At 32.5% G+C, this 12,417-nt stretch overlaps 1 protein-coding gene across 1 annotated transcript in view; it reads left to right on the plus strand.

Moving 5' to 3' along the window:
* The window catches only part of LOC148939315 (uncharacterized), a 127,273-nt gene extending 116,848 nt beyond the window's left edge, over positions 1 to 10,425 (plus strand). The window contains exons 6-7 of the mRNA XM_089106843.1: positions 73 to 243; positions 10,268 to 10,425. Coding sequence (XP_088962969.1) covers positions 73 to 243; positions 10,268 to 10,425 — 329 coding nt within the window. The remainder of the gene's footprint in view (positions 1 to 72; positions 244 to 10,267) is intronic.
* Positions 10,426 to 12,417: the final 1,992 nt, after the last annotated feature.

Here is a 12,417-nt window from a genome sequence, read left to right on the forward strand (position 1 = left end):
GTAGTAGGGCTTGATTTGTAAGCTTTTCTGTTGAAAGTATTTGATGTCTCTTTTACTTACTCTTTCTTTCAGAAGTTGAAGAGGCTTTACCAAGTGACCATAAAAAGCTTTTTGGGCATCCACCCCGTCTTTTGTCTCCTAAAAGGGAAGATACTCTGGCGGGTAGTTTTTGCTGCTTTTCAGGACCATATAAAATTGAAACTGACACTCAGGAACTGGGCTCCACCTGTTTTGACAGTACAGGTACATCTCAAGCTTATGGTTTTTTTATAATCTAATATTATTTGTAATATTTTATTTGTAAAACCTATAAAAAATTAGAATTTTCCAGTACTTCATAAACTTAATATTTAAAAATGCCAAAGCCAAGACGAGGTGAAAAAAAAAATAACTTAAAATTATGCAATGTATTTTGGACAACAATTTGTTGCAAATTCTGGACTTTGCAAATTTATGAATAAAAAATTTGCTAATGTTGTTCAAAGAGTTGTAGTAGTAAATATTAAGTATTGTTTTGTCAATACTTTGTACTTTCAGATGATTGTGTTTCTTTTCTCACACCGCTTGTTTATCTCCGTTGTTGTAAATCCAGCTGAAAATATATTATTATTATTATTATTATTATTACTAAAAGTTTATAGTAAGATTCAGTTTGCCTTCTGAATTTTGGGAAACTCAACATAGCAATTTAAGTGTTAAACAAAAAACGATTCAGTTAATTTCAAATATTCCCATAAAATAGACCTCTATTTTTAAAAGAAAAGACGGAATTATTACGCAAATAAGCGCTATATTATTCTTTTAGCAAATAATTAAAGGGACTATGCTATCGTAGGTAGAAAATCGCATAAAGCAAGTTTAAACAAAAGTTTAAATAGTGAGATTTTCATTATAGATACTCAGTTACAAAAGAATTTCCTGTATTTATAGGAGTTCGTCAGAGAGGAAGAAGATTTTCTCTTGGAAGAAGTGAAAATTATTGTTCTGTTATGTCCAAAACAGCATTATTAGTAAGAAAAAAAGGTACAAAAATATAAAACTACTTCAAGTAATGACATGCACATGAGCTTTGAGATTTTTCTTATCATAATATTTGTGGTAGAAAAAAAAGATTTTGAATATATTTTATTATATAAAATGAGGGAACATGGAACTTTTTCTACAGACTTCTAAGCTACTTCTCTTTCAATGCATTAATGGCAGTGGGATAATCAGGTGGTGCAGACCACGTAGGGTGGCACTCTTCAGGTATTAACACCAAGAGAAGAAAGTGGAAAGGTCAGGTTACTTCTGAAGTATACATCCCATGTAGATTTTCCACTGAGCCTAAAATAATATTCTCCAAATACAGAGACCTGAACTATTTTTTCTCTGAGATCTTAACTATCAAATTCTTGAGTGTGTTCTGGATAATTAACAAGTATCAAATTTTTTTAAAAATGAAAATTTTCGGATTCTAACCTTCATTGACTTATCAAACCGTTCGTGGTAACAAACTGTAAGTAAGGAGCAACTAGCTAAATAGTATCGAAAACTCTAAAAACTGAATTTTTATACTAATAGACCAACCAAAGAAACAGATTTTAATGATGATTTTAAATAAATAAGTTTCAGAAAATTTAGCCCTAACCTTCAAAAGTTACGCTCCTGACAAAATTTGCCTGATTTTTCAAAAAGTGTTTCAAGTTCCTTTCTGAAACAATAAGGAAGTTTTTATTTTCTGCTAAATGAAAGACAGCAGATGCGGGTTTATTTTATTTTTTTCCCAGGGGTGATCTTATTGACCCAGTGGTCCTAGAATATTGTGGGAGGGCTCATTGGAACGTAAATTAAAAGTTCTAGTGCCCTTTATAAGTAACCAAAATATGGAGGGCAAAATTGGGGAAAAATGGAGCTCCCACGCTCCATTTTTCCCCAAAGTCACCCGATTCCAATTCTGAGATAGCCATTTTATTCAGCATGGTCGAAAGTATAACTATGTCTTTTAGGATGACTGAATCCCCCTAAAGTCCTCCAGGGAAGGGCTGAAAGTTATGAAGTTTACCAATTGTATACATATAGTAGGCCTATTAGTTCTTGGGAAGTATACAAACGTCTGCAAGGACGATTTTTTCTGGCTGTGGGGGGGGGGGTCGGGGGCTAGGGGGGAGTATCTTTCCTTGGGTGCAGGACCTTTCTATCCCTGGGGCGCCGTATTTCCCATCATTATTTAATAAAACGATGAGAAATTAAATAAAAAAAAAATTTTCAACTTAAAACGAGGAGCAACATCAAAAATTAAAATGAACAGAAATTATTACTAATAGTATTGGGTCCGCCCCCTAGAAAAAGAATCGCAAATTAATACAAATATATTTTATTAATTTTATGAGAGATGTTTATTATAATTAACTGCCTGTGTGATCACGGTGTAATTCTTGAAGAATTAGAAAAATATTTGAACTTTAGATTAACTCGAGTGGGATCGACTTGGGGGCGAACCCCCTAATATACCTATTAAAAATATTATGAATATAGAAGTTTGTTACGTAAGTTAATTCGTAAGTTGCGTATATTTATTACTAATAAAAACGTCCGCAAATAAGATCAAACAAATTTCGAGAAAGCCATATCAACAAATAAAATTAAAATGAATATGCAAATTTTTTTTTAATTATTAGTGCACTGTTAGTCAAAATAAAAACCTTAATTAATACAAAAACGTCAACTAATTAAATAAAAAAAAAACAAGTTTTTTTTTTAACTGAATGTAAGTAGATCCACCCAACATTAAAACTAACAGAAATCGTTACGTATTTGTACGGTGCTTTCCCCTCCCCAACAACTCGCTCTTTATTCTAATTATTTTAAATGTTATAAAAAATAGAGTTGTGAGACATAGTCAAACTTTATCTTAAAGAGTGAGGCTATGTATTGCAGTGACAAAAGTACATTTGAAAATAATATAGTTGTAAACGTATTTTGAGAAGGGAAAGTCCTCAATTCACTCATCGCCCAACCCACCTCTAGCACTCATATTCAATTATCCCACACAATCCGACTGAAATATTGATTTACTACATGCCATATTGATCCCTCAAAATTTTAATAGAGAAGAAGATACCAGTTGCAGGCAGGGCCACTGATAGAGACTCGATCTCCAACCCTGCAGTTCCACATGATCAGAGTCACAAACTGGAGCTCATAGTATCAATTTACTTTCATCCCACGGCATCATGAACGTTATATAATCATTCATCAGGATTTATTATTTGTTCAACTCTGTTGTAAGTTCAATGTTCACAAAAGATTCATAAAGTTAAACAGTGTTATTCACATCCTTTTCTAAAATCGTTATGTCAATGGTATGGAAAGTTGGTCATTCATTAAACTCAGAAAGGAGTCTACCTTTGACAGCAACCTTGCGTTTTATACCTCTGAGTAGTGGATGCTGTTTGGTTTTGGAAGTGTAATCAAAGAAAGGGGTACAATTTTAACCTTCTGCTTATTGACAATCAGCAAAAATTAAACTCTGCAAATTAAGTTTTTGCTGATGTATTTCCCCAAAGAAACTAAAACTGATTTTGGATACCCAAGATAAAAACTGAAGCAAAATAAAAACAAATACATTTATTTGAGCATATTTTAAATATATTATTTGTTAAACTTGAAATCGTTGAGGTATCACTTTTATTGCTATGTTTTAGTTTATATAATGAAAACTAAGAACACCGCACAAAAGGTTTAATATGGTTTTTTAACTTTAAGAAAGTTGCGCTTATTCGGTTTTGTATTCTTATTATTGTTTTCAAAATAAAAGTACTGTACTTCGCTACAAGGTACATCAATGCTAATCAAGTAACAGTTTAGCTTGGTCGATCCCATAATGCAACTTTAAGCAACCATGACTAAATAAAATTAGAAAAATTACTGGAGAATCTCAAATACCCAAAATTTTCTGGAGAATCTCACCTTTTAAGTGACAAACTTCGATTTTTTACACCCTTTTCATTAATCATATATCTACTTTCATCCCAATATGAGGTTCTTTAACTTTCTTTGCAAACTTACCTTTAAAAAAAATTCTAGGGAAATCACAAAATTTGTTTAATTGCATGGAAAATACAAGATTATGAAGTTTAAATGCCTAGAATAGGAAACAACACATCAACAAAAACATTTCTAACTATCTTTTACCTTGAAAAAGATAATGAGATCACTCAGAAAAATCTGTTGCAACAATATATTTTAGATAGTCTAAAAGGTAATACTGCTTTTATTTTGATTATAAAATTTCCAATAAGTGTTGCAAGCATGCTCTAAGTGATCACCATATCATCATCCTTTCCCCCTAAAATAAGTTGTTTTAAGAGTATATTTACCCCACTCTGGTATCAGAGTGACTCGTTTTATTAAAACAGAAAAACTATCACACAGAGACAATTAGCAAAGGACCTTGTTTAAATATAAAAATAACGTCATAACATCACACCTTCTTTTAACGTATAAATGCACGAGATCTTTGTGCAACGGTACTTTCACCACTTTGATTATGGGCGGTTTGAATATTTATATAACACCTCAGTAAAGTTATTGAAATGAAATTCAGAAACTATAGATTAGCATTGACTAAATTGTAATTGACTTTGACTCAAAAGATGCTTGTGAAACTACAGTTCTACTGACTTTTTTTTAAATAAGCAAAAGGTAGCCAATAAGCCAAAGGCCAAAGGTAGAAGCACTGATGATTTGCAATTATTCGTTGCCAGTCCCCAAAGGGTCGTTCTCAGTATTTATAAATTAGTTAGCTTTAGTTATTTCTATTTCAAGAAATTAATTAGATGTTATTTGGATGTGAAAATTTATGAATAAAGTACCAAATCATGAAATCGGTTTTATATTAGTCGTATTACATTTTATTAGTTATCATACTATTATAATGGGTGAGTCAAATTATAATGCTTAAATTTTTTAGGGTGTTTTGTTTTTTTTTAATTTTAACTATTTTGGCATTGTTTTTTTTTTTATCTTTTGATGATTTAATGATTTATTTGTAAATCATTTATAATGTTTAAAACTACTTTTATTATTTTTTTTTCTCTTTGTTTACTTTTTATTTTTTTTTTTGAAGCTGGAGACCTTTCATCAATTGGAGATGAAACGATCAGAGACACTTCTACTTCTATCCTATCATCTGAGCATCAATAGCTACCTGTGGGTGCTGCATCCAGAATAACCAGTTTAACATCTGAATCGGACTCCCAAAGTCTGGATAACAATGACGAAGGTATGTTTGAAACTATTAGTTTTGTGAACTTTTTTTGAAAAGCAAATATTTTGTCAAACATGGTAATTTTTTGTAAATTTTACAAGCATGACATTAAAAATATGTCAAGTAGTATCAACAGCATAATTCAAATTCAAGCATTTATAAACCTCCAAAATTGGAAAGTATAAATAAAAATGAACAAACTGGCCACTTAAATATATATAAAAATATATATATATATATATATATATATATATATATATATATATATATATATATATATATATATATATATATATATATATATATATATATATATATATATATATATATATATATATATATATATATAAATACAGGCCAATATACACAAACCGAAATTATACCAATAATACTTAATCACAGTTTATTTATAATATTTTATATTTTAACACAAACAAGCACGAAATCTAAAAAAATTGAATTATTGGAAATAATATCAACCAGCTAAAGAAAATTAATACTCTAATTTCAATATTTTAAAAAAATTCAAAAGTCGGTCTGTGGGACATCGATGGCCCTAGCAAATAAATTTTTTTTGCTTCTTACTCGTTATCACAATTTTATCGTTCATACTATATTGTTGTATCACTGATGACATAGAATTAAATTTTGAAAATCGCCATAAAAATTTTCCAAAATTAAAAAAGTTGTTTTTCTGAAGAATTAGAAGAACTAAAATATAGTAACCATACTAACTATAGAAGAACTTGACATTAAAAACATGAGTTAATGACTTTCTAGTCAATATATTCCTCGAGAGGAATTACCCTGCCAAAACTTGCAGAGATATAAGAAAGGATATAGTGCATTATATTTGTTTGAGAAAGGTACAGCAAAGGTCAATAAAGAATATCTAAATAAAGAAAAAAAAATATTACAGAAAAATCTTTTTTTAAATGTCAGGTCACATTTTTTAGGTTATTAAAGCGTTTCATTTGTATTAACAAAGTCGTTGGAAAGTTAAATTTGAATTTTGAATGATACGTTTGCACGTCAAAATAACTCAGATGTTTAGCACAAAAAAATCGCGAGATATTTTTCCTTACGAGGCTATTGTGCTTATAAATATTTAAACGTCCTTTTTAAGTAACTAAAAAGTTATACCAACACAGAGTGTGGAGTTAATTACCAAAGTGAACATTATCGTATATTTAAGCAAGAACGGAAACATATTATGATAACCATTTTTTATTTTAATTTATTATAACATTTATATTTTATCTTTTAAACATCTTTTTTTTTCAGAATTCAAAAATAAAAGGTCTCAAAAAAGATCAAAAATAGCGTCAGATTCAAATGAAACGTATCTAATTAAAATTTGCATCATTGCATACCTCTCCTCCTTATTGAAAACAGGAGAATACATTTCTGCATTGGTTGTGTAGGTCGAAGCTCGTAGGTTATTAAAGTTTTTTCCCTCTGCAAGTTTTTTTTGTTAATGTCGACAGTCCTGATATCATTTGATCATTTTATTATCATTTTATTTATCATTTGATTATCATTTGAGTGTCAGTTTTAGTCATTCATCCAAAAACATTAGTGAAATTTACTTCGAATTTTTATAGTGAAAAACGTATTGAAAACATGAAATTTAGGTAAAATATCCAATTTTTCTCTGTTGAAAATTCTGAGTACTTTCGTATTTCTGACTCGATGAATCCACAGATTTGAAAAAAAATTAATCTCGCTATACAAGTGTCTTGTTCACTTTATGCAAGTAAGAACTGTAGGCTTGTCACATCATTATATCTTTTAAGGGGATCATGAACCCCAGGCCCAATGGAGCATTTGAAATCCAATGCTTAGTCTATTTCTCTGTCTTTCTTTATAAACTTATCTGTGTTACTGTCAAAATAAAGTGCAGTGTAGCAACTGAAAATTGGGTCAGTTATTATACTTTCTACTGTCGTACATACTCACAATTTGCAAGAGATCAGATTAAATATAGTTGCTTGTTATTTTTTTCCAGATTTAAATACTACCATCATTGTTACTAACGCTTCACCGAAGCACCAAAAGCCGCGAGGCCAACACAGCTACGTGAGCGCCTCCTCCATTCTAATGTATTCTAAACCTCCCTTTTTTAGCCCTCCTACGACCTTCCCGTGTCTTTTAATTCTCTCCTTATGAGGTCCTCCCACCCAAATCGTTGACGACTTGCTTTCTATTTAACCCTAAACTGTTGACTAAAAAGAACAATTTTTGGCAATATATCATCTTCCACCCGCAGACTGTGCCTTAACCATCTCAACCTTTATCTCAATTATAATCCTAGACAGCGGGATTGAACTATACTCTTCTTAAAACCTATCATTTGAAATACAATCGGTCGTTCAGGTACCCACACCAATCAATAGGCAATTTCTCTTGAAAACATCTAGGGAATGTTCATCCGTTTCTTGGAGCGCCAATAATTCAGAACCATATCTGCCCATTGTCATCATTAGGGCTTGCAATATTCTAATTATGGTTTGAAAACATTTATTCTTATTTTTCTAAATTTTTTTCAACTTTGAAAAAGCACTCTGAGCCTTGGTTATTGTACTTTTAATATCATCAAGTTACCCGCCATCTTTAATAATAAAAATACCCAGGTAAGTAAAGATATCCACTTGATCGACCTATTCGATACACAAAGCCCTTTTTTTTCACTGATTTTTATCCTTAGTGACTTAGGGATGTGAACGTAAATTTCAAGCATATTCTATCATCAGTAACAAAAAAAATATCAATAGGTTAATTAAGATTGATCACATTTTCATATAGTATGTTCAAATCATCAGTGTAATCATATGTCTTGGAAACTTATGCTTCCACATTTAATTCCGTGTTCTTCCATAGCCTTTCCTGTGCTATATTGGACGAAGTCCACCAAAACAATCCATACAGTGGGTGATAGAAAACAACTGTGCTTAACTCGAGACTTAAGACGAAATAAGCTACTTTATATCTTTAATACAAAAATGTATTTTTTTAGCCTGACAACATCCATCAGAACAGACACAGCCCATATCAATTATCCATGAGTCAAAATCTCGTGGGACTTCATTGTCGTTTACTGGGATATAATGTCCTCAAATGGTGCCACTCCTCCAGTGTGACTACATTTGGGCCCCGGTCTTGTAGGTAACCTGACAGGATCAAGCGAGCACTCTGCAAAGGCCTTTGTCCAGAGATCTGGATCTTACGTCCCGCCGCAGTTATTTTATTGAAGATCCGTCCCCGATGGTTTATGTGTCAGCATGCAATTTAAACCACCGCTGGGAGGAGGTATATAACTTACGGAATGTAGAAATTGCTTGCGAGCAACTGTGTGTGATGGATTACTAGACATTCATCATGCTGGGAAAAATGCACTGCTGAAAAGAATTTGCCTTTAAATTAATTTGTATTTAAGGATAAATCATTAACTTGAAAAAAAACATTTCCGTTTACGAAAAATGTTTATTAGGCTTAAAATGAAAGCTGAACGTCCATTTAGTTTCAAACTAAGATTTTTTCAGAAGTCGCTGTGAAATGGGGAAAGGGGGGCATTTTCCCCTGTAGACACCCAATTTAGAACTTTATAATTATTTTATGCTGTCTACGAGTTTATTGATACAATGGCCTTCCTAATTTACGGAACGTTGCCGTTGAATTAGTTTTCCAAGTGAAATAATGATACAAATCTAATATAAGTTCAACTAGGGGTTCAAAAGGAAATTATTCGATAAAACATATGAAATTCTTTCTAAATCCCGTATGACTTTCAAGTTTTAAGCTGATAAAGATTTATGTATTATATTAATTCTGATTCTTCCATGAAGTGAAACTGATTTCAAGTTTTGTTCTCTCATTTTTGTTTCAATTTAAAGTGGCAGGTAGTGTAGATCCAAAAGAGGCTACAGCTATAGAATGTTCATCTTTCATTGATTTCTAATTATTGAATTGTTTACACCTTATTTGATTTTAATAAAACTTTTTTTATTATAGATATAATTTATTCTACTGTGTGCATTTTTGACAGTGTATATCAACAAAAACTATTAAAATTTAGACAAAATTCTGTTACAAATGTTAATTTTTTACAAAGTGGTCCTTAGTTAAAACGACCGGGACGTTCATCACTAGATGTTACACAGAATCCTTATCAAGTGAGAAATTGGAACAGGCATCGAACAGTGCAAACTGGGGGGACACTGGTTGAGTGTGAGGTCTGTGAGAAAACTTTTTCTAGGTCAAGCCATTTGACTCAGCACCAAAGAGTACATACTGGGGAGAAACCGTTTAAATGTGAGGTCTGTGAAAAAACTTTTTCTGGGTCAAGAAATTTGATTAACCACCAAAGAGTACACACCGGTGAGAAACCTTTTAAATCTGATGAATGTTATAAAACTTTTTCTGTGGTAGGCAGTTTGATTAGTCACCACAGAGTACACACCGGTGAGAAGCCGGTTAAATGTGAACTATGTAATAATACTTTTTCTGAGTCAAGCCATTTGATTAATCACCGAATAATACACACTGGTGATAAACTGTTTAAATCTGACGTCTGTGAGAAATCTTTTTTTTAGTAAAGCCATTTGATTAACCACCAAAGCGTGCACACTGGGGATAAACCGTTTAAATGTGAGGTCTGTGAGAAAACTTTTTCTCAGTAAGGCAGTTTGATTAACCACCGAAGAGTACATACTGGTGAGAAACCATATAATCGTGATGTCTGTGATAAAACTTTTTCTCAGTAAATCAATTTGATTAGGCACCGAAGAGTACATACTATTGATACACCATTTAATTGTGAGATCTGTGAGAATACTATTTTTCAGACAAGAAGTTTGATAACTCACCAAAGAGTACAAACTGGGGGTCAACCGTTTAAATATGACATCTGTCAGGAAACTTTTTCTCGGTAAGGCAATTTGGTTAACCACCAAAGAGTATACACTGGTGAGAAACCGTTTAAATGTGAGATATGTGAGAAAACTTTTTGTCAGTCAGGCAATTTGATTCAGCATCGAAGAGTACATACTGGGGATAAACCGTATAAACGTGAGATCTGTGATAAAACTTTTTCTCAGTCAAGCAGTTTGATTAAGCACCGAAGAGTACAAACTGGTGAGAAACCTGAGAAACCATTTAAGTGTGATATAAGTTAGAATACTTTTTCTCGGTCAAGCCATTTGATTTGGCACCGAAGAGTACACACTGGTGAGAAACCATTGAAACCATTTAAGTCTGATATATGTGATAAAACTTTTTCTCAGTCAAGCCATTTGACTCATCACCAAAGAGTACATACTGGTGGTAAACCGTTTTAATATGACATCTGTGAGGAAATGTTTTCTCGGTAATACAATTTGGTTAACCACAAAAGAGTGGATAATTTGGAGAAACAATACAAACGTGATATAAGATATAAATATTTTATTCAGTCAAGCAATTTGATTAGGCACCGAAGAGTACATACTGGTGAGAAACCATTTAAGTGTGATATATGTGAGAAAACTTTTTTCAGTCAGTCCATTTGATTTGGCACCAAAGAGCAGAATGCAGAATGCAGTAAATTGACAGAGTTTTTTAGTTGCATTAGTGTAAGAGAATAATTCTTTTGTCCAATATTTATGTAAAAATAAAAGTCACTTCCCCAGCAGAATACTGTTGCAAGTCTCCATAGATCTTTCTGCTTTAAGAGCTCGAGTACCTTGTCTGATCCTCCTCGTGCTATTTTCTTGTTCTGTTTCTTATACGTCTCTGCTTCTGTCTTTGGCCTCGTCGTGTACGGTAAAGATATTGGATCCGAGACTGGTAACCTAAGTCTTAATAATTTATTCATTACAGGCACTGTAAAAAAATGCTCATCAAAATGCATTTTCAGGAAACCTAAAACAATAACCTGTCACAACAAGACAGGCAAGTATTTTTCATCAGACATACATCCATAAACGTTTGAATGAAAGTCTTCAGTTGAAAGTTTTTTTGCCAAAGACTTATCTGTCTTGCCAAGCAGAAAAGCAGATAGTGGCGTTTCTGCTATTTGTGGGGGGATTTTTCTTGGAGGGGGCGGGAGACACCCGGGCAAAACTATCAGAAATTAATTCCAAAAAAAGTTTTTTTTTCTACTGAAAGGAAGGGGCAACATTAAAACTTTAAACGAACAAAAAATTATTCTGTATATGAGGGGGCTGCTCCCTCCTCAATAAACCCGCTCTTTACGCTAAAGTTTGATACTTTGTCTTAACTCTTTAACAACAATTCCTGATACAAAATGGCCACTTTAACTAGAATCAGAAGCTTTTTTAAAAGTTCTAAAAAAATGGTGTAAAGAGCGAGGTATTGAGGTGGGGTAACCCCCCTCATATACGTGATATTTTCCGTTCGTTTTAAGTTAAAATGTTGCTCCTTACTTTCAGTTAAAAAAACGAGTTCTTTTGTTTAATTCAAAATAGAATCAACGGTGGTTTCCCGAATTTCAAGCCAGTGTGTTTTAATGCTGACAATAAAATTAAATTGCCTTTTAAATAGTATCCACTGATTTAAGATCGGCTGATATGAGTATGAACATGGAAATGAATTCAATAAATGTCACCAAAAACTATTACCATTTTCTTGGAGAGTCCTAAAAGATTTATCGCTTCCGTAAGATTCGTATTCTTTTTCTTTTTTTAATCAAATAAAATTTATTTAGAGGAGAAGGGTGTATTTAACTTAACGACGTAAATAGTTTTAAACGCTCATTAAAGTATTAATGACCATGGATGGATTTGGAATTAGTCTTTGGTAGCAGCGCCTACAAAACTTGACTTCCCCTTTGGTATGTTTCTTCCACCACTCCTATAGCTAATATAACATTCAATCTTTTGGTGGTGGTGAGGGGGGGAGGGTTGCCTGGCCCTAAAACATCCCCTGCACTCGCCCCTGCTAGTGACAGTTAAAACTATATCTCATTGTTTGAATTGGTTAAGTGTAAAAGTAGGATCAAACCATTTTATCCAAGAAGAATTCAGTTGGGAGGGGGTTCCACGGTAGGAATTCTCCATGGCGGAACCATCACCAGGAGAAATTCTCAGTGGGGAAATTTTCCGCGGGAGAAAATTTCCATTAAGATTTTCGAGATTTTTTCCACATTATTTTTCCACGAGTATTTCCGC

This window comes from Artemia sp. Qi Xiang Cuo, chromosome 21 (genome assembly GCF_049724085.1).
Source record: "Artemia sp. Qi Xiang Cuo chromosome 21, ASM4972408v1, whole genome shotgun sequence".
Taxonomy (NCBI): Eukaryota; Metazoa; Arthropoda; class Branchiopoda; order Anostraca; family Artemiidae; genus Artemia; species Artemia sp. Qi Xiang Cuo.